This window comes from Syngnathus typhle, linkage group LG1, assembly GCF_033458585.1.
Source record: "Syngnathus typhle isolate RoL2023-S1 ecotype Sweden linkage group LG1, RoL_Styp_1.0, whole genome shotgun sequence".
Taxonomy (NCBI): domain Eukaryota; kingdom Metazoa; phylum Chordata; class Actinopteri; order Syngnathiformes; family Syngnathidae; genus Syngnathus; species Syngnathus typhle.
The window spans coordinates 25620121-25645361 of record NC_083738.1 but is presented as its reverse complement, the minus strand read 5'-3'; the positions used below and the strand labels follow the sequence as shown (position 1 = coordinate 25645361).

The 25241-nt window shown below is 46.4% G+C and overlaps 2 protein-coding genes across 2 annotated transcripts in view; one reads left to right on the top strand and one right to left on the bottom strand.

Annotated features, from left to right (window-relative positions):
- Positions 1–25096, bottom strand: part of dnah2 (dynein, axonemal, heavy chain 2) — a 34847-nt gene extending 9751 nt beyond the window's left edge. The window contains exons 1-62 of the mRNA XM_061282388.1: positions 24963–25096; positions 24540–24662; positions 24332–24427; positions 23420–23703; positions 23160–23337; positions 22867–23088; positions 22485–22595; positions 22180–22415; positions 21904–22095; positions 20539–20696; positions 20364–20451; positions 20094–20299; positions 19877–20006; positions 19623–19805; positions 19347–19555; positions 18923–19069; positions 18691–18847; positions 18496–18605; positions 18272–18401; positions 18011–18199; positions 17791–17935; positions 17505–17697; positions 17245–17445; positions 16999–17155; positions 16718–16892; positions 16467–16630; positions 16241–16402; positions 16063–16166; positions 15846–16002; positions 15680–15762; positions 15436–15616; positions 15221–15359; positions 14771–15144; positions 14566–14691; positions 14393–14503; positions 14129–14317; positions 13942–14045; positions 13681–13870; positions 13414–13594; positions 13203–13330; positions 12972–13124; positions 12782–12907; positions 12494–12712; positions 12306–12423; positions 11967–12241; positions 11744–11896; positions 11500–11652; positions 11315–11406; positions 11048–11246; positions 10744–10968; positions 10568–10672; positions 10311–10499; positions 10149–10234; positions 9950–10080; positions 9226–9375; positions 8987–9154; positions 8607–8907; positions 8374–8506; positions 8170–8309; positions 7894–8104; positions 7702–7818; positions 7481–7622 (exon numbers count right to left, since the gene is read on the bottom strand). Of these exons, the coding sequence (XP_061138372.1) occupies positions 7481–7622; positions 7702–7818; positions 7894–8104; positions 8170–8309; positions 8374–8506; positions 8607–8907; positions 8987–9154; positions 9226–9375; positions 9950–10080; positions 10149–10234; positions 10311–10499; positions 10568–10672; positions 10744–10968; positions 11048–11246; positions 11315–11406; positions 11500–11652; positions 11744–11896; positions 11967–12241; positions 12306–12423; positions 12494–12712; positions 12782–12907; positions 12972–13124; positions 13203–13330; positions 13414–13594; positions 13681–13870; positions 13942–14045; positions 14129–14317; positions 14393–14503; positions 14566–14691; positions 14771–15144; positions 15221–15359; positions 15436–15616; positions 15680–15762; positions 15846–16002; positions 16063–16166; positions 16241–16402; positions 16467–16630; positions 16718–16892; positions 16999–17155; positions 17245–17445; positions 17505–17697; positions 17791–17935; positions 18011–18199; positions 18272–18401; positions 18496–18605; positions 18691–18847; positions 18923–19069; positions 19347–19555; positions 19623–19805; positions 19877–20006; positions 20094–20299; positions 20364–20451; positions 20539–20696; positions 21904–22095; positions 22180–22415; positions 22485–22595; positions 22867–23088; positions 23160–23337; positions 23420–23703; positions 24332–24427; positions 24540–24603 (9940 nt within the window). The 5' untranslated portion in view covers positions 24604–24662; positions 24963–25096. The remainder of the gene's footprint in view (positions 1–7480; positions 7623–7701; positions 7819–7893; positions 8105–8169; positions 8310–8373; positions 8507–8606; positions 8908–8986; positions 9155–9225; positions 9376–9949; positions 10081–10148; positions 10235–10310; positions 10500–10567; positions 10673–10743; positions 10969–11047; positions 11247–11314; positions 11407–11499; positions 11653–11743; positions 11897–11966; positions 12242–12305; positions 12424–12493; positions 12713–12781; positions 12908–12971; positions 13125–13202; positions 13331–13413; positions 13595–13680; positions 13871–13941; positions 14046–14128; positions 14318–14392; positions 14504–14565; positions 14692–14770; positions 15145–15220; positions 15360–15435; positions 15617–15679; positions 15763–15845; positions 16003–16062; positions 16167–16240; positions 16403–16466; positions 16631–16717; positions 16893–16998; positions 17156–17244; positions 17446–17504; positions 17698–17790; positions 17936–18010; positions 18200–18271; positions 18402–18495; positions 18606–18690; positions 18848–18922; positions 19070–19346; positions 19556–19622; positions 19806–19876; positions 20007–20093; positions 20300–20363; positions 20452–20538; positions 20697–21903; positions 22096–22179; positions 22416–22484; positions 22596–22866; positions 23089–23159; positions 23338–23419; positions 23704–24331; positions 24428–24539; positions 24663–24962) is intronic.
- On the top strand, positions 324–7408 carry LOC133164665 (uncharacterized). The gene is made up of 2 exons (XM_061294343.1): positions 324–7257; positions 7344–7408. The coding sequence occupies exon 1, from the start codon at positions 772–774 to the stop codon at positions 6904–6906; it is 6135 nt and encodes a 2044-aa protein (XP_061150327.1). The 5' UTR covers positions 324–771; the 3' UTR covers positions 6907–7257; positions 7344–7408.
- Positions 25097–25241: the final 145 nt, after the last annotated feature.

Below are 25241 nucleotides of genomic sequence, written 5' to 3'. Positions count from 1 at the left end.
AAGACCAACACTTTAAGACAGTGCTTCTCAATTATTTTCTGTTACGCCCCCCCCTAGCAAGAAGAAAACTATTCGCGCCCCCCCTCCCCACCGTGACTATCCTAACTTGTCTTGTAAGTCGTAAAATGTTGCACTGTCGCAAACGTGACAGAAGTAACAATGAGAGCGCCACTGCCCCCTGCTGTAGTAAACGCGCAATTACACTTTATTCTAGTACTGCCAAAAAAAAAAGCCTGTTCCCCAGGGTCACACGCGCCCCCCCAGGAATAGCACCGCGCCCCCCAAGGGTGGCGCGCCCCACTATTTGAGAAGCACTGCTTTAAGATAAGGCCATAAGAAATGCGGACATTCATAAGTTAAGAGTTTGTCTGAAAAAAGGAAAACAAAACGCAAGTTTAAGGTTGATTAATCAAACTGTGATTTAAAGTAACGTTTTGCTATTCCTAATTTTGTTTATTAAGCCACATTGTAAGGTCTAAAGCACTTAAGTTTAAGCATCAGTAGGCTACATTTGTTTTACACTGGCCTATTTGTGCCAAGAATGAGAAATGTGTTTCATGTGAACAGTTTAAATGTGAATAACTCTTATTTGAATACGTTTTTGGTATATTTAAGTTGAAAGGGTTAAGTTACTTTCACATTACTGTATAAAGATTCAGTATTACATTTTTATTTTATTCTGCCTTTATATTTCAAATGCCGACTGTCTAGGGGTGACTTTTAGTTTACATAAACATTTTTGCTGTTTAGTGACAAGTGACAGACGTTAAAATGACTGATCCAAATACACCATTAATTAGTACAGAACCCCAAAGTCAGTCTGAAGAAACCCAAGGTACTGATCTTAGTGAGCAGCAAGACTCAGTACAACTTAGAAGAAGTCAGAGAGTGAAAACACTCACAGAAAAGGGAAGAGAAATGCAGGATGAGAAGATTAAAGGACTCCAGCAAAGATTTAACTACAACTACGAAAAGTGGAGAACACATGCAAAGGCATCCAAAGTACCCCTCTCTCAACCAGGACCCTCAAATAAAGACATTCTTGAAGATATAACTGGTGATATTAGAGGTCTTTGTGCAGATGTCACAAAGGTTTATGATGAGTTACGCAAGCTCACCCCACCGGATCAAGAGACACGTCGCAGAGCAGATCTGTGTGTGGAGATCTCAGGTTTCCTTGTGAATAAAGCAACTTGCCGATTGGAAAGAAGAGAGGAACAAGATTGGCCGGAAGCAGGCTCCCTCTTTCAAACTACGAGCAGTAAGTCAAGCTCCTTCAACATAACTAAGAACTCATCTGAACATTCACATAGATCCTCTGTAAAACATCAAGAAGCTGCCGCAGAAGCAGCAGCGAGTCAAGCTGTTCTAAAAATATTAGAAGAACAACAAATGGAACAGCAAGAGATAGAAAGACTAGAAGTTGAAGTCAGGAAAAGAGCAGTGGAACAAGAAACACTAATTAGACAAAAGTGCTTAGAAAGAGAGGCTGAAGAAATTAGAAAGCGCTTAGAAAGAGAGGCTGAAGAAATTAGACTAAGAATGCAGAGAGAAGCAGATGAAGCAAAGTTTAAGGCTCAACAAGAAGAAGAGTATGCAGCTCTGCAGAGAACACTTGATGAAAAGAAAAGAAAAGTACAGCACCTGGAAAAGGTCAAAGATCTCAAGGCAGCACAAGCAAGGATGCAGGTTTATGACCAAATGAGTGTAGCAGAAGTGCAAAGGGTCGACGTAACAAAGATTAATACAGAAATTAGAGACGTTGAACATGTAAGCTTTCCATCTCTGCTTGAACAAGTCTCACCCCAAGCTGCAGGCACTCCTAAAGGTGATGGTACATCAGATTTAGTTAAAGTGCTAGCAAGTGCACTAAGTGCTAGTCGTATCCCTGTTCCGGAACCTACTGTGTTTTCTGGGGATCCCTTAAGTTACAGTGACTGGAAACTGTCATTCCAAACACTGATAGACCAAAAGAATATCCCTAACAAGGAGAAAATATTCTACCTTCGAAGATATGTGAGTGGACCGGCTAAGAGAGCAATTGAAGGATACTTCCTGCTTGGAACTGAATCCGCACATGCTGCTGCATGGAAGATTCTGGATGAAAGATATGGAAATCCATTCACAATAGCAAAAGCTTTTAGAGACAAACTGCATGCATGGCCAAAAATGACCTCAAGAGACAGTTTCGAACTAAGGGACTTTGCAGATTTCTTGCGCAGTTGTGAAGCTGCAACAGCTCACATTAAGTCATTAGAGATCTTGAATGACTGCAATGAGAACCGAAAGATTCTTTCCAAACTTCCAGACTGGCTTGCTGCTAGTTGGAACCGCAAGGTTGTTGAAATTGAAGAACAAACAAATCAGTTTCCCACTTTCAGCCAGTTTGTTGAGTTTTTAACGAGAGAAGCCAAGATTGCTTGTAATCCTGTTACATCTTTACAGTCACTAAAACAATGTGAGTTTAACAAATCAGACAAACTGAAATTTACCAAACAGAAAGAAATTGGAGTTAAAACACTGATGACGACTTCACAAGAAAAAACACAACTGGTATGTGTGTTCTGCAAGAAACCCAAGCACAGTTTACACAAATGCAGAAGTTTTCTTGAAAAGGCTGTGTCAGACAGAATCAGCTTCATTAAGTCGGAAAGGCTATGTTTTGGTTGTCTCAAACCAGGCCATCTTTCAAAGAGCTGTACCAACCGCAATATTTGTGAAAGGTGCAGTAAAGGGCATCCTACCTGTCTTCATGAAGATAGAGTTAAGGACAAAGAAGAACAAAAGCAACCACTAGCTAAGCCAAATCCAAGTAACGAAAGATCAAGTCAAAGCGACCGAGCTCAAGAACAAGTCACAGCCATGGCTACAACTAACCGAGTAGCGAGTCAAGAAAATAACACACAGACGGCTGCAATCATTCCTGTGTGGCTTTCATCTTCTACAAAACACAAAGAAGTTCTTGTATATGCCTTACTGGATTCGCAAAGCGATACAACCTTTGTTCTCAGTGAAGTTGCAAAGTTGCTAGATACAAACCAAGAACCGGTTAAACTAGAACTGTCTACCATGTCTTCCCAGACTACAGTTGTTCAGTCTAACAGACTGCAAGATCTTAAAGTTCGTGGTCTTAACTCAAGCAAAGGAATCACTTTACCTCCTACATACACACGAGAATTCATTCCAGCCAACAAAGCTCACATTCCAACTAATGAGACAGCTAAAGCTTGGCCACATTTAGAACACCTTCAACCAGAAATCGCACCTTTGCAAGATTGCGAGGTAGGATTGTTGATCGGATACAACTGCTCACAAGCTCTTCTTCCAAGAGAGATTGTGTCAGGCAAGGAAGGTGAGCCATACGCTCAGCGCACTGATCTTGGTTGGAGTATAGTTGGACAAACCAATCCCTGCTTGAACTATGGAGATGCGATTGGTATTAGTCATCGTATTATTGTCAAGAAGGTCATCCCAGAGCTTAAGCCCTCTCTAAAGCTTCAGAACAAAGTCCACTATGTCAATAGGACAACAGTAAAGGACGTCACCCCTTCGGACGTTATCAAAGCACTTGAAGGAGACTTCTCTGAAAGAGCCCTTGATGGCAACCCTGTGTCACAAGAAGATTTAAAGTTTCTCACAAAACTCAAAGAAAACATCACACAGAATGAGACCGGCCACTATGAGATGCCACTACCATTTCGTGACGAAAGACCCACATTACCAGACAACAGAATATGTGCAATGCATCGCCTAAAGTGTCTGGAAAGAAGATTAAAGAAAGACAAGTCATACTACAATGATTACACAAACTTCATGGATGATATCATCTCAAGAGGAGATGCTGAAAAAGTCCCTGACGAAGAGTTGAATAACACTCCTGCATGGTTTATCCCACATCATGGGGTCTATCACCCACACAAACCCGGCAGGATCAGAGTAGTATTTGATGCCTCGGCCAAATACCAAGACACTTCTCTCAACGACCATCTTTTATCCGGTCCTGACTTGACAAACGCATTGGTTGGTGTTCTTTGTCGTTTCCGCAGAAGTTCTGTCGCATTCATGTGTGATATAGAGCGGATGTTCCACCAGTTCCATGTCGCAAAAGAGGACCAGGATTATTTAAGGTTTCTTTGGTGGGAGAAGGGAGATTTGGAAGCATCACCATCAGTTTACCGTATGAAGGTCCATCTTTTTGGAGCAGCTTCTTCTCCAGGCTGTGCCAACTTTGGCCTAAAACACCTTGCGGCCCAAGGACAAGGTCAATTCCAAGAAGACACCATACATTTCATACAAAGAAACTTTTATGTTGATGACGGCTTGGCAAGCGTTCCAACTGAAAGTGAAGCCATTCAGCTCATCAAAGACTCAAGAGAGCTGTGTTTCAAAGGAAAGTTAAGACTCCACAAATTTGTGTCAAATAGTGAGAGAGTTATGTCCACTATTCCAGAAGAAGAGTGTGCCTCAGTGAAAGACCTTGACATGTCTCTAAGTTTACCACGTATTGAAAGAGCTCTCGGAGTGGAGTGGTGTGTCACTTCAGACACATTCAAATTCAGAGTTCAAGTTAAGTTGAACCCCCTTACAAGAAGAGGTGTGCTTTCTACGGTCGCCTCTATTTACGATCCCCTTGGGTTTATAGCACCATTCGTCCTCCTGGGAAAGCAGATTCTCCAGCAAATGTGCAAGGATAAGGTTGGGTGGGACCACGAGCTTCCAGAGCACTTAAGACCCCAGTGGGAATCTTGGATTAAAGACCTTCCCAGTTTAGCCAACATGCAGATTCAAAGATGTTTCATTCCTACAGATTTCGGTCAGGTTAAAAGCTACGAGCTTCATCACTTCGCAGACGCCAGTGTCAATGGATATGGTGCTTGTACTTACCTGCGAATCATTAACCATTCTGATCAAGTCCATTGTTGCTTGGTAATGGCCAAGTCAAGAGTCACGCCTACTAGTGTCACAACTATCCCTCGACTCGAACTCTCAGCAGCAGTTGTTGCAGTTAGAGTCAGTGATCTACTCAGGGCAGAGCTTGAAATCCCAGACATTGCAGAGTTTTTCTGGACGGACTCCACCGTTGTTCTCGGCTACATAAATAATGATGCCAAAAGGTTTCAAGTGTTTGTAGCGAATCGGATACAAAGGATCAAGTCAAGCACAAGGCCAGAACAATGGGCGTATGTCGCATCAGAGCAGAACCCAGCAGACTACGTTTCTCGAGGCTTAACTGCAGAGCAACTGAAGTCTTCAGAATGGTTTCAGGGGCCAGCATTTCTCTGGGAGAAGAACATGGCTGATAGAGATATCAAGGTGGGAGAGATCAGGAAAAATGATCCAGAACTTCGCAAAGCTTCTGTGCATACCATCAAGTCAAAGGAAGAACAAACTATTCTCAGCAGATTTGAGAAGTTCTCAGGATGGTCCAGTTTGATAAGAGCACTTGCAATCTTGAGAAGAAAGGCCAGAGAATACAAGGGTGACATACAAAGGACCAAAGAAAGTACAACTTTGGAAGAGAGAAAACAAACAGAACTGTTTGTCATTAAACTTGTTCAAGAGAAAGCTTTCGCAGAAGAGATAAAGAGTCTAAAATCAAAGAAAACAGTTTCCAAGACCACAGATCATAAACTGTACAAACTAAGTCCGTTTCTGGACGAAAAGGGAATCCTCAGAGTTGGGGGACGTTTGAGTCAAGCTGTGCTTCACCCACATGTAAAACATCCTGCCATACTTCCCAAGGACAGTCACATTTCAACTTTGTTAATCAGACATTTTCACTCGAAGGTTCAACATCAAGGTCGTGGAATGACGATGAATGAGTTGCGTGCAAACGGTTGGTGGATTCTTGGGAGCAGCCGTGCAGTCTCATCATACATCTTCAAATGTGTTAAATGTCGCAAATACAGAAGGAAAACAGAGAATCAAAGTATGGGAGATTTGCCAGTAGACCGAACAGAGCCTAATCCGCCTTTCACCTATGTCGGAATGGATTGCTTTGGGCCAATATACATAAAGGATGGACGAAAGGAGCTCAAGAGATATGGGCTCGTACTAACCTGTTTATGTTCACGAGCCATACATATTGAAGTAGTAGACGACCTGAGTACAGACGCATTCCTAAATGCTCTGCGAGCATTTATTGCAATAAGAGGAAATGTACGTCAGCTGAGATGTGACAGAGGAACCAATTTCATTGGTGCCCAGAGAGAACTCGCAGATCTCATGAAAGAAATGAATCAGGAGAAAGTGAAGGCACTTGGATGTGAATTTCTCATGAATCCCCCTTCAGCAAGCCATATGGGTGGAATATGGGAAAGACAGATCAGGACCATCCGTAGTGTTCTTTCAGCCATCCTTGACCAATCAGCAAAGAGACTCGACAGTACATCCTTGAGAACCTTGTTGTACGAGGTCATGGCAATTGTCAACAGTAGGCCGCTTTCCGTCGAGCATTTAAGTGATCCAACAGGGCCTGAGCCATTAACGCCCAACCACATTCTCACTATGAAGTCAACCATTGTTCAACCTCCTCCAGGAGAGTTTATAAAAGAAGATTTGTATCTTCAAAAAAGATGGAGGAGAGTGCAATATTTGGCCAATGAGTTTTGGATCCGTTGGAGGAAAGAATATTTGCTCAACTTGCAACCAAGACAGAAGTGGACTGCACACAGGAGGAATCTGAAGGTGAATGATGTAGTGCTTCTAGGAGAGGACATGGCACCACGTAATGAATGGAAGCTAGCCAAAGTCACTGATATCTATCCAGGAACCGACGACAAAGTGAGAAAGGTTCGACTTTTGGTTAGTGAAAGGACATATGACAGACACAGTAAACTTGTGACTAAAACAGTCTCATTAGAACGACCTATTCATAAAGTTATTGTTTTGCTAGAAGCTGACTAAGGGCTTGTGTGTATTTTCATGTTCAGTTTGTCAGCCTGTATGTAATTCATAGGAATCCCACAGCAAGAGTTGTGAGATTGGTGGGAGTGTTACTGCTATATTTCGTTTCTTTTCATTTTCTGTGTATTTTCATTATTATTACCGTTGAGTGCCACCAGGGGGCGCTATAGTGTAAGTGAGCTTTGTAAGAAGAAGTAGAGGTTAGTTTCCGCCGAAGAAGCGATCTCTCGAGAGATCGAAAGATGCGTGACTGAAGCGTGGTCACAAAGCTAAGTTGTTAAGAGAGTTAAGAAACAATAAGAAGAAGAAGACGACTGAAACTAATTCCTCTCTCGGTACTCAGCCAACGAGGTATTGTTTGTATGTTGTATTTGTCAGAATCGTTTTATGTGTTAAATGTCTTTCTTTTGAGCTAACTGTTTGTTTTGTGCCTTTAGTTTTCACGGTGTGTTTATGAGTCTGAACAAGCTGGATTCAATAAATCCATCAGTTGAGAAAGCCACTTGTGTCTGTTGGTACCTGGAGGAGTTACAAAGATAAAAAAAAAAAAAAAAAAGACGTCGTCCTTACTGACCCAACTGTCTCTTGGCTTCTGCCCACGTAGGCTCCTTATTGAGAAGTGTCATGACCGCCTGCATGACCCTCTCCACCAGAGCAGGAGGACGACCGTATGACTTAATCTCTGTCATGTCCTTCTTGTTCAGAGACTCCAACGCCTTTGTTGTGGGCAAAACGGTCCAAGTTGCCGAGCAGATTTGCACATGGACGCGATTAATATGGCGAGTTGCGTAATACCTTGGTGGCCTCATCCAGGGCCGGCAGGGCTTCGTCCAGCTCTTTTAATGCGGCCTGCGCCAGAGCTTTGCATTGAGCCTCCTCTGCTGAAATCTTCTCCTTTTTGGCACCCACCGTCTAATCGCGCGCAGAAACCCATTCTGCACAGTCCTGGACGGGATTTGCAAGGGAACCCGTCTTTGGTGTCCTTACCTTCTGCTGAGTGTCGGCTTCCCTCGTCTGCTGTACGATGACGGTCAGGTACTCGTCGCACTCCTTCTGGTAGTCGGCCACTTGCCGATTGGACTCCTCCAGCTGCACGGTCATGGCGGCCACCTTCTCGCCCGTGTCGCTGATCTTAAAAAGTCCGTTTTTCAGCTTGTTGACCTGCTCCCCCAGTTCACAGCGCTTCTCTCCCAGAAGCCTGAATCGGCAAAGACAACCATTCGTAAAGCCGCGAAGGTGACACGAGTCCGTCGCGGTTCCTACTTCTTGTATCCAGACACCAGCTCCAGGTAGTTGGTGGGTGTCACGTAATTATGTCTTTTCAGCTCCAGCTTCATCTTCCCCGAGCCGGTCACCACTGACTGATGTGTCGTCACAAAGATGGAGGCCACCTTGGTCTTGACCTGTTATGAACTAAATTTATTAATCTCGTTTGGCAAGATTACACAGATGTTGAATGTGTCCCACGTTCTCAGCGGATCCCAGATCCAGTCTTTCCAAGTAGCGCTCGGCAACCTCCAGCAGAGCATCCTTGGGCCACTCGCAGAACCAGTCGATGGTAGTGCAGTTCACGAGAGCCGGGTATTGCAGGATTCGGTTTCTGCAAGTGGCAAACACTTCTGCTTGGGATGGGAACTTTTTTTTTTTTGCATCAAATAAGTTGTTGTGCAACTTCAGGAGAAGAAACGCGTGGAGGCTACCTGAAGGGGTCTCCCACTGGACTCATGCAGAGAACAACATGCATGTTGCTTCTGACCCGCTCTATCAGAAAGCTAAATAAAGAGTTGGGCGTCTCCAACACATTCTCCTTTCTAGCGGCGTCGGACAGGGCGTTGCAGATCTCCACAAACTCGTCCTGCTTATACAGGTTGGGGACTTCTCCAGAGCTTAGGATATTGTTGATGTCCTCCAGGAAGGATTCGACCACAATCTGGGTATCGTTGAACAGGAAGACGGTGGGCTTGTTGTCCACGCCGGTCAAACGGTAGAGCTTCTTAATGTCTAGGGATAAGATGGAGAAGGTCCTTGTTTTCTCTGAGTGGATGAGAGGAGGGATGGAAGCTTCCTGGTGTCAGCTTACCTTCTCTGAATTCCAGCTTGCGGTACTGTTTGGTGATTTCCACCTCGAACACCTGGTACTCGCAGATGAAAGCCGCCATCCTGGACAAGCTCTGTCGACCCGAGCCCCCGACGCCCACCAGCAGCATGTTGCCCCTCGGCTGGCTGATCACGCGGACCACGCGGGTTACTGCGAACGCAGCGACGAAAAGGTTGGTGGAAAGCCGGCAATGGCAGCACGTGGCGTTCTCGTGTTCTCACTGTGTTCAATGGCGTCCCTGAAGAGGACCAAGTTCATGGGCACGACACCGGGCGTCAGGTTGTAGTCCTCCAGCTGGGTCTCCATGAACTTCTTGAGACTCGCCATGTCCAGAAGATCTTCGTACACTCCGGAATCAGTTAGGAAATCACCTGACGAGGACCAGAATCATCTCAGAAACGGCAACCATGACAGGGCTCGAAGCTTATTTTTTGCCCAAGTTGCCCTCGGGCAAGTTGGAGAAAATTTTACTTGCCCGAAACAAAATTTTACTTGCCCGATTTTTTTTGGAGTGGATTTTTACTTGCCCGACACATTTTTGCAATAAAAAAGACAACACTATAAGTTTTGCCTTCATATGCCTTCGTATCCGCCAACCGGAAAGAAGCTCTGCTGGTGCGCAGGCGCAGAAGAGCCAGGGACGGTGAGGGAGCATGCATTTAATTACGAAGCGCTTTGCCGTTATCAATGTATTGCAGACTTACAGGAGAAACTAACCGCTCCCTAGAAAACAAAATGTCGGACCAGAAGCGGCAGAAGTTGCGAGAAATTATGCACAAAATCGTCTTTTTACAGCTTGAAAACATGGTATTATGGCAGGGCAAGTTCGGGCAAGTGAGGAAAAAATTCTACTTGCCCGTCTGCCATCGCTACTTGCCCCGGGCAATCGGGCAATCGTTAGTTTCGAGCCCTGCATGACGAGGCCATCTTTGTGAGAGTGCGTACCGAATACTGGGGGTTGCTTATCGGGGCAGATATTGTGGAAAACAAGGTCAAAGATGGAGCCCATCTTCTCCCCCAACAACGTGATGAAGGTATCCATGTCACTGCGGTCGATAAGTCGGTCGGAGAAAACCCTGCGAGAACATCGTGCCAAGTAGCGCCAATCAAATCTCCGGACTCAACCGACGAGTGTGCGTAATACCTGAAGCACTCGTGGATCCACAGTCGAACCATGCTGTTTCTACTATCGTGGAATTCTGGATGCGATCTCAGCAGACCTTGAAACACCTGCAGTCAAAGGAATGGTACAGGAACAGAGAAATGAGATCGACACTGGAAAATCAGTCCAACGCGTGAGGTGTACCTTGGAGATATCTCTGAGGTTGAAGAGGTAGTGCGTCTTGGCCGGAGTAGGAAGGAAACGAGACGTAACCGAATAATACAGCTCCAAAGTAGCCTGGGTGACAAGCTCTCCGACGGGCTTGAGGTCCTCCTTAAAAACTTGAAGCTTCTGGTTAATCATGGTGCTGAAGATGCGCTTGATTTGGGAGTCCTGAAGGAATGCCGGGTTTTTTTTTGTGGATGTTGATCCGCACATGAAGGAAGGTGAGCGAAACCTACGTTGGGGAAGGTCATGTTGATGACGTTGAAACGACTTTGCAGGCGGCCAGAAATATGAGTCCTTCCACCTCCAGGGGGGCCCATGGCAGCCAGCAGAGACATTTTCTAAAAGTTGCATGCGACAATTACATCTACTTTTGGATTTGGGCAGAATCTCTCCATCCGTCTCCTCTCACCTTGACATACGTGGTGGTCTGCTTCTGACGGTCAAACCAGAAGCCGTAGTCGATCCAGAGGCGCATCAGCTCCAGTGGCGGTTGTGAACCAAAGTCGTCGTGAGCTGGCATGTTGAGGTCGTCCAGGAAACACAGCAGGTCTTTCCCGCCCACAGGGACATACACACCTTTGGTCCTCTTCTCTAAGCGGCTCTCCACAATAGCCTGGATGTTGTTGGAGGTGGTCTGGACAGACACAAAAACAGCGAGGCAGAACTATCAAAAGAGCCCGAAAGCGAGCATCAAAGTTTGACATTGCACCAACCTGCGAGGACATATTGATAGTGAGCGTGGACCACTTGCCGCTGTCCAGACTATGCAAGACCCCGTGAATCACCGAGGTCTTCCCGGTGCCGACCGGCCCGCTGAGCAGCACCGGGTACTGAGCATTCACCATCGCCGTGACCAAGAAGTTGTAGCGGACCGTGTCAACTGTCGGAACCATAATCTTGTAGAACGGAGCACTGGAAAAGAGGGAAGATTTTTTTTTTCGAGTGTTTCGTCTGGAACGCTAAGCTATCTTGTTACTCACTTGGGATTGAAGCGCCAGCCCTTTGGCAGTTTGTTTTCAAACGGAGCCCAGGATTTGCTTTTGGTGTCTACGTAGTACTCGTAGACTGTGTCCTAAAGGATGGAAAATGAAAACAAGAACTGGATTTTTATTTTATATTTTCTGCTTATGTTTAATGTGCATTCTCCAGATGCTCAGACAAGGACCTTAATGGGAAATGTGCCATCCAACTCCCGTAGAAAAGTATCCATCTTCTTGCGGCCCTCCTCATTGACGGAGGCACAAATGGACCAGATGAGGCTGAAGGTGAACCAGAGCTCCACGACCCGACCCAGGTTCTCCTCGTCAGACATGTTCAACTGCGGATGGAATGGAGTTGGAACATTAACTCATTCAGCGCCAGCCCAGTTAAAAATGAATGTTTGACGTCTATATTTTAAAATCGGCAACCTTTTTTGTGGTCAGGGCGTCGTAGAGGCGGCAGAGGGAAACGAGGCCGTTGAGTTCGGTGATGGGGATCAGCTCCTTGCAGTTTTTCTTTTTGAAGGTCAGTGTTTTCTCAATGAAACTGTCAAACAAAGGCTTCAGATGTGCCACCTCGGCCTGCAAAAACGTGCGAGGGAATAAATACTGCGGCGCGGCGTCGGGTTAGCCTGAAGACTTTGCGGCGTACCTTCTCACGTTTCTCCAGCCAGGACTTGACAAATGGCTTCCAACCCAGGTCGACGTAATCATTGTAGACCATCCCGCAGCGGGACACTGTCGCGGGAGAGGCCTGCGCCAGGTTCTCCACTTCAAACAGCAAGGAGACCTGCTCGGGCATGGAGATTCTCTCCCCGTTGATGAGCGTGAGCACCTTGTTGTCGTCCATGACAGAATTCATGCTCTCGATCCACAGCGTGTCCACCGGCCCGTCAAATACGATCCACTTCTCGTCCGGTTTGTCGTCTACAGAAGTTTGGATCGTCATATTTTCATGCGTCGTGACGCATCAGAATGTCTTTGGGTTTACCTGCGCAGGCCGTTCTCATGACAGACGAGAGGACTCCATCAGACCACTCATTGGTGGCGAGGTCATTCTCACCATACAGCTCCCCAAGACTCATGGATTTCGGATTCAGGGGATAATCCTGAGGAGCAGTCATCACGCTTTGAAGACATGACGATATAAAGCCATGGGAAAAAAAAAATTAAAAATACCTGCACAAGCTCGTAGCCGGGCTCTTCCTTGTTGCGCAAGGCAATGAGGGAATTTTTCAACGTCTTCCACGTGACAGTCTTACCGCAGCCCGTCTTGCCCACCAACATGGACGAGTGTCGTGAGTTTTTGGTCTCGTAGAGTTGGATGACTTTTGTCACTGTGAAAGGAGTGACCTGCAGGCCTTTCTGACGAAGTTCCACCTGGATGGCTTCCTTGAGCTGAAAGAAGAAATGGCAGCTAAAAACAAAGCACATTTGAAGACTGTTTTGGAATGAAACCCGGCCTACCTTGCCGTAATCTATCACGGGCGTTTCCGCGTCAGGGAACAAGTCCTGGGTGATCCCGTTGAATAGCGGCAGGTCGGCTGACGTCAGTTTCGCAATATTCATATCTTTCATGGCCATGAGCAAGACCTGAGGAAAGAGACGGTACAAGTTGGGAACGGATAGAAAACACAGACATTTCTCGAAGACTTACCTCTTCACCGGGGACGTTGGGGCAAACGCGTCGCTTCTTGCCGGCATAGCGAAGCAAGGAGGTGAGCGCCCGGAGGCCAAAGTCGTAATGGTCCTGTTTGGACAACTGCTGCATGGCCAGGGAGTAAAGGGTGAACACCTTCTTAGCTAGTAGCTGCAAACACAAAGTCGCAAACCGAGCAGATGTTAGTTGATGATTTTCAGATGGCTGTCGTCATTGCCGTGACGTTACCTTGCAGTCATTGAAGCCCTCTCCGAACAGAATGATCTCAGCGATTAGAGTAGAGTCGGGCACCACCATGGAGATGGGTCGGAACATGGACTTGAGGTTATCCGGAAGCTCGGAACGACCGGCGTAACCTACGGAAAAAAACCAACAACAGAGAGTGGAAGTACCTCAAGAGTCCGTTTTCAGGAGAGCACTTTCTCAATCGTTGACCGACCTGGATTCATGGTGATGAAGACGCCGCATGACGCCACCAGGGCGATGTTGTGCTCCTCAAACTGGAACCTGGTTTGCAGCGCCGACAAGGCGGACAGAATGGAGAGGATCTGCTGGGCCACCACGGACAACACCTCGATGTTGATTCGGTTGAACTCGTCGAAGCAGCCCCACGCTCCCGTCTGGTTCGGCCACAAGGGGGAGAAAATTGATTATTTGCCTCGCCGAGCGACGGGACAAGTATCTTGCTCTCCTGCGGTCTTCCTACCTGCGCCAGGCCGGAGAACATGCGGCCCATGGACTTGTAATCGAGTCCTTCGGAGCAGTTGATGACGATCACGTACATCCCTAAGCTTTTACCCAAATCTTTTGTGGTCTCCGTCTTCCCGGTGCCAGCGGGCCCTTTGGGAGAGCCGCCTCGATGCAGATGGAGCGCCGTCGTCAAGGTCATGTAACACCTGAGCAGTCATACGCCGTCATTGTCTAGCTATTTCGGAGGATCCATCTCAACCACGAGAAGGCCAGCAACCTGTCTGTGAGCGGAGTGATGACAAGCCGGCCGGAGTTCCCCAAGTACTCGTAGCCGTATTTGAAATGCGTGTTGGTCTGTCGGATGATGCAGTTGTGCAGATCCTGTGGCAAGGGACAAATAAAAATAGCCTTCAAGAATCTTTTTTGGGATAACCAGGAGGGACGTAATGGGCGATGTTCAGGACCTTCTCCCAGTAGAGTCTCAGCTGGCACAGCCACTCAAATGCGTTGACGTCGTTGCAGCCCGCCTTGGCCAGTTTGGCGATGACATCACGCGCGTGGACCTCCACTGTGACCAAGCCGACGATCTTCAGACGCAAAACCTTGGACAGGTTGCTACGGATCATATCGGAGTATCGCCGAAGAAGGGACACCTGGGCGAGGAAAGGGCCTTTAATAAAAAAAATGCATGCAGAAAAAGTTGCACGTGTCAGCACAAAAATCCACACCTGTTTCTTCATCATGGTTTTAAGAGGGCCCTTGTCGTCCGTCTCCTTGCAGCTAGCGAGGGAATGCGTGACATCCGTTGTCCATTGGATCTGGCTGGCTGTAATGAGCATCTAAAAAAATCCAAGCGGGTTAGTGATAATGATCCTGAAATTGTCAGCTGGTGGTTGTGTACCTGTCCTGGCCAGTCTTTGGACCACTTGTCCCTCTGGCTTTTCATCTTCTTGAGCGCAACCATGCAGTCGTAGAGGCAATTCTTGAGAGTGGCGCGCATGGCTACCTCAATATCGCACAGCCAAATCTAGACCAAATACGAGAACATTATTTTTTTTTTTTTTACAGATTTGCGGTCACGGTCGAGCTGTTGAAGACTACTGTACCTCCACAGCCTTGTCCAGTGGGACCGCCTTGATAAATTCCACCATCTCTCCATCCGAGGAGAACATGGCAGTGGCGTCCAACCTTCTGAGCACCTGCAGGAGACATAAACACACAACGTAAGAGATGCGCTCCTCTTCTGTCTTCAAGCGACTCGCCTTTTCGGTGCGCAGGCTCTTGATGTTATCGAAACACTTCTTGAGATGCGGCTGCATGGCCTCCGGGTTCTGCGACTGGCCTAGGATCTCCAGAACGTCGTCGTTGGACAGGAAGTAGAATCGGGGGAATATCTGCCTCTTGGTCTCCAGGTACATGTCCAGGGCTTTCTGGATCTCCTCTAACTTGCTATTCATGCTGGATAATAGCTCCTGCAAGCCTGAGCCATGACAGACCGGTTAAGAGGCAATTTTACGGTTCTACTCAAGTCATCAGATGAAACACTTTTGAGATACCAGGGTGGTGTGTTCCCTGCAGGGCGTTGTTGTTCTCATAAAGCCGTGTCATGATGATCTTCCAACTGCAACTGATCTCTTCAAATTCCTTGCACTCTTTCGGTAGCTGCTCCCTGATGTCCTTTCCTTGGAAAATATTCTGGAGGAGTGGAAGAATGGGAAAATTCAAACGGCAGTGGCGAGAGTCAGCCTCGTTTTGAAACGGACGGCCATACCTCAAGGTAGATCCACTGGCGCTGCACCGTGAGCACCATCTCGATGATTTCCATAACTTGGGACAGCTGACGCTCCCAAATGTCCACCTGTTTGTCAAAAGCTTTGACAAATCGAGAAGCCTTCATGGTGGACAAGGTCACCTGGTTGTCTTCCAAGGCCTGGAAAACGTCCTCTGTGCCCCTGCAAGGTGTTTTGCCAATTAGGCGTCTCCTCCTGCTTCCATCTCTCACGTCTCGGCCTCACCTGAGACGAAAGTGGCCTTTCTCTTTGTAAGGTATAATATCCAGGATCATCTCCTCCCACGTCTTGACAATCTCTTCCAGACCCTTCCAGGGAAATACATCTGAAGTATTAATTTCCCAGCCGGAGATAAATCCTCCCCACTGAGATTCGGGTAAGTAAGAGGAACCTGTTCTATGGAGAGTTCCTTGCTGGCGGCTCCGGAGATGGCGTTGATCTTTTCCGAATACTTGTCGAAACCCAGGGAAATAATCTTCTCCAGGTTGAAATCAGCACTCGTGGGATCAAAGGAGCTCTGCACCTCATTACAGATCTCCTTCCAGTGTCTGGAGGAGGCATTGGAGATGTTGACTCGAGCCACGCCGCCGACGTCATCGGTACTTTACCTTTCTCTCATGGCTGGGTTCCTCAAGTCAGCAATAAGAGGGATGATTCTCCTGAATTGGTCAACCTTTTTTTTGGACACATCCACAATTTCCCAGTTCTTATCCTGCAAAGCAAAACATATAAAGAGGGTCAAAATGGAGTCAAGATCAAATCCGTCACCATTGCATGAACTCGTACCCTGAGTTGTCTCTGGAGTTTGTGGAGGATTTTATAGATATCCTGCGCTTTGGTCTCCATGTTCTCAGTGCGAAGGGTGGCCAACTGTCCACCTTTCCATTCGTTCCAGTTGGTTTCCCACTCCTGCGTGACCTCCCAGACCTGCTGCAAGAAGTCCATATCCTGCGCCAGAGAGTCCAAATCAGCACCACGTTCTACTGGAATGACATTGATGGCTGTGTCAGACCTTCTCCAGAGCTTGGATGGCTTTGGAAGGTTCCTGCTCTATCTTGAAGAAGCTCAAGCCGTTCAGAATAAAGTTCTCCTCCTCTTTGAGAGTCTCAAGATGTTTGTGGTGCTCCGCGGTCATCCTCAGGGCCAAGCTGGTGGTAACGGCAGGATCGAACGGACCTAGATGTGAAAAACACTTTTGGTTTCATATCTGAAGAAAAGTCAATGTCCGAATCACACAGAATAAAAAAAAAAGGTGTGTGGGACCTGAGGCGTTGAACTCCTCCATGGCGGTGAGGACTTTCTCATTCAGCTCATCAGAGGAGCTGAGCAAGTCGCTCTTGAAATTATGCTTTTGTCCTTGCAGCATGACTTCGCTGTCGGTAAGAACCTGCTGGAACCACTCCCACTTGGTGTTTAGTGTCCCACGCAGGTCTTGAAGCTGAAGAGAGAAAATTGTACCGAATTAAGTGACGGTGGTCAACTCTTCAAAAAATGAGCGACGCATTCCATTTTTTTAGCATTTTTCTCCTCACATGGATGCTTACATTCTGATCAAGAGGGAAACCATATTTGTCCAGAACAGCAAATTGTTCATGGATTAGATCAATGGCCGCCTCGGTCTTGGCTAAATTGCCTTGGAAGGACTCCAGGAGCGCCGAGCTCTCGCTGAGTTCCGCTAGAGTTGCGTTGGGTTCACCCAACCTCAAAACATACAAAGCAAATATCTCAAATCAGAACTCGGATAAAAAAGAAACATTCCATTCGTTGGGTGTCACTCTTTGACGACTCACCTCTTGGCGTTCCGATTCATGGAGGCGTGCATGTCTTTGAGGGAGTTGCCGGCGATGCGGACGAGGAGTTGCATGAACTTGGTTTGCCAGCGGCTGCAGTGCTGCACTAGCGAGGTCTTAAGCGGCGAGCAGTCCAGCACAATGAATTGGAAGTTGGTGACCGTCTCCTCCTGCTGGATGCTCGTTTCGATTTCTGTGTACCTGAGTTTCACGGTGGTCTTAGAGCAAAATTCCGCCCGACGGGAATATGACGACGGTACCTGTGGATGTCTGCATCGAAGGAGGCGACTGGTTGATTCAGCTTTTGGTAACGTTGTATGTAGTTGTCCTTGTTGGTCTCCCAAATGTCCCGATACTTGTCCCAAGTTGTTAAATATTCCTTGAGATGGTTGGCGGTGGCTGCCATGCCTGCACCAACTGCAGCCTGAATGCCTTTTATTTCTTCATCATTTTCTACGCAATCAAGATAAAGGAGAGTTAAAAAAAAAAAAAAAAAAGGGCAGCTCAACAGAAGAACAAGGCGGATCAATTATTTTGTCCCCAAACCGATGTTGACGTGTATGGGAGTCTCGTGGGACTGTTCGCAGGAGAGCAGCTGGGGCAGTCGCTTGAATTTGGAGACGGTGTTGATCAGCTGAGGTAGAACGTCCAAGATCTGACCCAGGTCTCGGAGAGACGGCGAGAACTCAACCTGGACGTTGGACGCGCCTTTGAGATGTGCGTGCATTTGACAGGTTGGAACGAAGGCCGATACGGTTGCTCGTACCCTGAGATCGGATCTGAGGTCCGATTGGCGTAGCGACAACAGTACTCGAAACAAAGGGGTGGGTGAGGACTTGCGGTCTCCGTTGATGGCCTGCGCTAACTTCTGCATGGAGCGCTTGACGTTGGTACGGAGGGCCTGCTCCAGCATGTGGTCCACATTCCCCGTGTGTGTGACCCAGTGCACCTGAACCTGCAGCGCCAAGGTTACATCATCTTGAGAAACGCCTCTTATTCAAAGTGAAGCCATGTGCCCGGAACGGACCTCGGGTCCATCTTTAGCGAAGGTGTTGTGGAGGTCGACCATGATGTCAACGATGCGCTGAAGAGCACCGCGCATTTGATCTTGCTGTCGCAGCCGGTGAGTTCTCTGGTCGTTCTCAAACTCCCAATTCCTGACAGCGGTGGGGGGGGGGGGGGCAAACGGCAGCGATATCCTGGAAGTCCGAGTAAAGCCGTAACGATATGTATTATGTAACGATCGTTCACCTGTAGAGACTCTTCCCATCCAGCCGAACAAGAAGGGTTTCACTGATCTGGCGGCAGAGGTTCCTGATGGTCAGATTGGATGCTTTGAAACCGTCAACTATCACCTGCAACTGAAGCAAAAATATGAAGGAGACTTCAATCAAGCAACCTTAACTCGGCTGAACATTCAAACGAGACTCGGTCTGGAATTGAAACCTTGGAAATATGTTCGATGCAATCCTTGACAAAGGTATTGGAGGAAATTTTAAACATCCAGTAGAGTTTGGTGAAGCCCGGTTGAATCTTTTTGTCAAGGATGTGGATTTTCTTGGAAAACAAACCCAGCTCCAGGGGAGAAAGCATTGCGATGATCCTGCCACACACCAGGTTAGACACACGGTAAGTCAATACAAAATGGCGCTGGAGCAGATCCTCGGTGTCCGCTGACCGGTTGTAGTCCCGGGCCAGGTGCAGCGCTCGTTCCCTGAGGCATCGGAGTCCTTCGCGATCCTGGTAAATCTCGTTCACAAAGTCTGGGATGTCATGACCCTGGCGACTCCATGACTTGATCTCGGCAAAGAGGTTCAATAGATTGCTGAGAGGGACGGTAGGAACAAGTAAATCAAACGAGAATGGGCGCCCCGGTGAGTGGTGATGACGAAGTGGCAAAACGAAGCTTCAAATTTGCTTCATGAAAAGCTGGGTGTACTTTTCAGTCCTCTAGGTGACACTGCCTGTTTAACACTGACTTTCCATTTCTTAAACACTTTTATTTAAACCGACAGCGCCATCTGGAGGAGTGGAAAAACACAACTAGTTTATGAAACAAATTTGAAGCTTCATTTTCCTATCACAACTTTGCGGTGCCCCACCTGTCAAAGTTGACCTCGATCCGGTTGTCCTTGCCGTGCAGCAAAAGGGGCCGCTCCAACTTCTTGGTGTATTGCAGCTCCAGACTCTGGTGCCACTCGGCAAACTTCTGCGTCACCATGTCATTCAGAGTCTGAATGGATTGGTCGTAGAAAGTCCGCACCTGCTTGCAGATGTGTGACTCCTTCTGGACGGGGATCTTTTGGAGCACCTGATTGGGAAACGCAGATGGGAGTCATACGCTCAGATTGATCAGGAATCGATTTGTCCGGACTCACCTCCATGAGGCTTTCCAAGTGGTATTTAACGGCCCTCGCTCGATGGGCTTGACCAGCCAAAGTTGGCAGGTAGTCGGGGATGCCGACCTTCTTCTCATCAATTTGTCTCATGAGCATCGCAATCTCCTTCTTGCAGATCCCATAAATTGCATCCACCATCTCTGTTATTTTGCTCTTGATGGACTGTGACGGGACAGAACGTACACGATTTTATTTAGTCATGTTGCCATGTCTTATCGCTACGAACAACTCACATCGCGGGCAGAAAGGGTTTTAAAAATGTCCATCAGCCGAAGACCTTCCTCCACCGAGTTCACGGTCTGGAACACCGAGACGATCAAGTTTTGTAGCATTATGTCCAGATCCTTTAAAAACGCACGGAACCTGAACACAAGCGCACATGAAAACTTAGGATCCAAACCAGACTTGAATATTTTGGCTTTCTTCTCGTGGCTTTCTTCTCGTTCCTACCTGTTGAACTCAATCAGCCATGCCGTGTTCTCCACCTCCAGGATGCCTCGGTCAACGGAGCGAAGGATCTGAAGGCCGTGCTGGAACTTGGCCTCGATCTTCACAAGGGAAAGGGTCTGTTCCGGGCCCTGGTAACCGCTGAACCACGGCAACGGTCTTTGGTCCCCGTCTTCCCAACGGGCAAATTGCTGCTGGGTGTTGCACACCTACAACAAAGTCATCGGGAGAGTTTGAACGAATTCAGAGCGGCGCATGCAGATACAAAATTACCTCAACCAAGTCTTTCATTCTTTGAATGCAGGCATCAATCGGGACAAAAATATTTGTTTGGTCCAGCGTCCAGCCTTTTGGCGAATTCCTGAGGAGTAAAAAGAGTGGGAATGTATTTCGAAAACACAACAAGAATTCCAACTCAACGTCAATTCGATCGGCTTCTTGGTCTTACTCGTCGTGCACCTTAGAGACTTGGGAGTACATGTTCTTCCAGGTCAGACAGCACTGGATGCAGGTGGTAAGGTTTTTCTTGCTGGAGATCACGTAGCCTGCAAAGATCCTGTCCAACGAGATGGTCTTGATGCACAGGTTGATTATCTCATAACTCATCTGCACACACACACAATATCAGGATTCATTTTGGGAGCCGGTTAAAAAAAAAATGAAATTATTCCAGAGTGTTAAGAAGGTAATTGTCCTATTTTCAAAGTGTCTGGTTCAGACTTGCTTGGAAATTAAATCATATATTATTATTATATAACAATAATTAAATTATTTGTACTTTGGACTGTTTTACGGCAAATTCTCGTCACTACTAACCCTAACCCTCTGTGGTTTGAAAGCATCTTTCTTCTAACAGTGATTATCAACCGGTCGTCCGCGGTCCTCCAGTGGTTTGTGGCGGTATTGCAGGTGGATTGGAAATGGAAAACTATTGTAACGTTTTAAAACATAAAATGGATTCAATATTTAGACTTGATTTATTTTCCCAGCTAATTTTGTGAATCATTTACCCATCCGAATGATCTCAACTTTAGCTGAGATTTCCCAAAATAGACATACAGATGCAAATCTAGCCTCCTTCGGTGCAAAATAAAATAATATTCCGCCAAAGCAGTGGTCCCCGAGTTGCTTCTTAGTTGGAAAGGTGGTCTCTTGGCAGTTGAAAACGCCTGTTCTACAACTCTGCACTATCAATTTGAATTCGATTACTGTTTTTTTCCGTGTATAATGCGCCCCCATGTATAATACGCACCCTAAAAATGGCATGTCGATGCTGGAAAAAAGCCTGTACCCATGTATAATACGCACCCAAATTTTGACTCCTACTTAAGTCCATAAACGTAAAATTATTTCAGAAAAAAGATCATCTTTGGGAACAACCGGTTGTTATTCTGCCGGTCAGTATCACTGCGCATGCGCTAGCAAACTCGATAGCGAAGAAATGTTTCGGATTTGTGTAGGGTACATTGTGACAGCAAACGGGCAGGTGATCCAGCAAGCGTTTGATACGAGAGCATTGTGTTCGTATGGAGCGTGTTTGAAGGGAACAGCAGAGAAGAAAGGAACAAGGCAAAGTGTTGTGAAATAAAATATTACCTGTACGACGCATTTAGGTAGAGAACTGAACTCTCACTCTTTATATAGCTAAAAAATAAATAAATAAATAAAATAAAAAATTGTGTACATGTATAATGCGCACCCCAGATTTTAGGAGAATAAATTAGTTAAATTTTGCGCATTATACATGGAAAAAAACGGTAATAGTTCTGCCCTAATAAAGAGCCACACGAATGAGCAAATAGCGCCGACGTACCTTTAGGAAAAGGCCCGTGATGCGCTCCTTGGTGTTGTAGTGGGTGGAGTTATTCCAGATGATGCGAATGACGTAAATGATGTGCTGCAGCTTGGGACCCACTTCGCTGATGTTAAGAGTACGCAATTCTTCGCATGGGCCCGCTAGTAAGGACAGGAAGTTCAAGTTGGATTGCGCCTCCATTGACAAATCCTGGGCAACAAAACAATATCATTCAATTCTGTCTGTGAGCTGAAAACAAAAATCACTTTTAAAAATAAAAATAGAGGATTTCACCTGGAGTTCCGAGGACAATTTCGTAAAGCGCTTGACATATAACGAGTTGGCCAGCCCCAGTAGTTTCTGAATATGCCTGACGCCGGGCTTCTGCAGCTGCTTACTCATGTCTTGTAACTTTTTGGAGTGACTCTCCCAGTACGCGATCTCCTGGAGCGGGCCGGTGTTGTCGTTCCTGCCCGTGTCTTGTATGTTCATCAGCTCCTTGATCTGATCCGACCAGTGGATTAAGACGGCTAAAAATGCGGACGAGAACGAAGCGCATCAGGTTGGGCTGTGATGAACTTTGTCATTCGAATCCTTACATTCCATCCTCTGCACGAGACGGGTGTCCTTGCTGCCTTCCGCGGCACTGTCGTTCAGGCCTTCCATTGGGATGTACAGCACTGTCTTACCTTCCTTCTTACTGACATTATCTGTTCAAAATGGGATACACAGGGAATTTTGAATTTTTTTTTAATCTATAAATCGTCTAAATTTGTTCAGTGTTTGAGAAGCACAGTCCACATGAGTGAATACTTAGTCACGGCCACCCGAGTAAAAAAATGGATATTTGACGTCAATGGCAGGGAACGAGTTAAAAGGTAGAAAGAGGGGAAAAGGAAAACGATGGCAAATTGATTTTTTTTTTTTTTCTTCAAAATCATTGAGCTCTCCTCCCAGTCACTCGAGCATCCCCGTCGGTACCTGTGAGGATGGCCAGATAGGTATGCATGCCGTTAATGTAGTTGTCCTTGATGCCCGCTTCCCACTCGCTGCTGATGTCATTTTCATCCGAATGCAAACTGGTCAGAAAGTGAAGCAAGCTCTCGGTGGGGTCGCCCTGCACCGTGCTGTATTCGACGTCTTCGTAGAAGTTCTCCGACGTAATCACTGTTCCAGGCTCACGGATAAAGTAGCCCAGCTGCTCTACCGCCTGGAATGAAAACGGATTTTCCAATTAACGTTCAAATGAAAGCACGACGGGGCTCAAAATCCACTCGTCCACTGTACCTGTGTGGGAACGGTGTATTCCACCTGCAACGTCAAGCTCGCGTCCAAGTAGACCATCAAGGTGGGAATGGAGGTGTCCTCGATAAAGCGTTCAAGCGACTTGACATTTTCCTCCTGCCACGATTCTTTGGTGACGCCTGAAATATCCACGCGACGGATGAACTTCTACAAGAGAGCAGGAGGAGGCACTGATCAAAATGTCGTTCGACAAAACGGAAAATAAATCCAAAATAAATGCTAGTTTTACATCACAAATCTTCCTTAAGATTTCCAAGGGGTCGATTTGTTCAACGACTTCAACGGGCTCGTCGTCAAGTTTCTCCTCGTCGTTCTTCTCTTCCTCGTTGTTGTTGCACGAGCTGTTCTCTTTACTGTCTTCGTCATTGTTCGTGCTGGTCTCTTTACTGTCGTCGTTGGTGATTTCAGTGTTGCTGTCATCGGCGGGGACGTCGTTGCCTTCGTCCTTGGCACCGTTGTTGTCCTTGTCATTGGCGTTACTCTCACCTTCAATTTCCTCCGCGGTAACTGGAGCTGTCGCGTTAATGAATTACCGTTTTTTTCCATGTATAATGCGCAAAATTTAACTAATTTATTGTCCTAAAATCTGGGGTGCGCATTATACATGGGTCCGACAAAAAAAACAACATTTTTTTTTCTTTTTTTTTTTTAAATCCGGATATCATACGGAGGCCGCCATTACAGATGCGCTTTTTTCTCTGCTGTTCACTTCAAACACGCTCCATACGAACACAATGCTCTCGTATCAGACGCTTGCTCGATCACCTGCTCGTTTGCCGTCACAATGTACCCTACACAAATCCGAAACATTTCTTCGCTATTGAGGTTGCTAGCGCATGCGCAGTGATACTGACCGGCAGAATAACATCCGGTTGTTCCCAAAGATGATATTTTTTCTGAAATAATTTTACGTTCACGGACTTAAGTAGGAGTCAAAATTTGGGTGCGTATTATACATGGGTACAGGCTTTTTTCCAGCATCAACATGCCATTTTTAGGGTGCGTATTATACATGGGGGCGCATTATACATGGAAAAAAACGGTATTCGGCAGAGGGTCAGCCATAAAACATCAATTGAACATGACGGAACTAGAAGAGGATTCGTATGATATCTGGAGGGATTCAATGTGAGGTACTAACTAGTATCTTTGTCAGCATCGTCTCCATTGTTTTCCATCTTGTCGTTTTCAATGTTTTCATTAGCGTTCCTCTCATCTTCCTTCTCCTGAGTGGGAACTTAAGCAGTAACAGGAGAAGACAGAGTCATTTTAAAAATAGAGAAAAAAAATATTTGACATAACAATGCTACGAGGAGGAGACTTCCATTCAATTACTCGATACAACTTACCGGCATTTTTGTTGTCATCTTCACCCTCAGGTGTTTGTGTGACATCCTGGCCTGGTGACTCCATCTCACGCACTTTCAATTCGACAAGAGAAAGGGAAAAAACGTCTCACAGATGTGGAGAAACTACAAGAAGGTGAGAGAAACATTCATTGAAACTCACACTCAAGACAGACTTTATGAAGTTTTTGAGCTGCGCGGGACAACAGGCGCGTCGATGTCACCATAGTAACCACACGAAACAAGACGACTTGAAGTTGGGTTCCATAGCGTAGCTACACTTACACGGTGATGTTTTAATTCAATTCAGTTGAATATTTGAAAACTGGAATAATGTCCTAGACGTAGAGCAATGGTGGCGTAATTTAATGGCAAACGGACAAAAACCAGAGAATGGACTTGGCGAAAAACATTTTCCAAACATACCTTTCCAGAAAGTTTCCCTTCTTTTTCCTCAGTTTTCATTGCGAAAAAAAAAATATATTTACTATCGTCGAATAAAACAATTTGACGCAGCTCATTTCCGTAATGGTTGCAGGTGCGGGGCACCGCCATGCGAGGGACCGATGACGTCATAAACATGTGCCGTCATTTAATGACATCACCCAATGATGTCGACAAATGTTTGTTTTTTTTTAGCATAATTTGCGTGTTTCAAATGTGATTCATTGAGAGCGTAGTTCGTTAACAGTGATAAATGTGTAT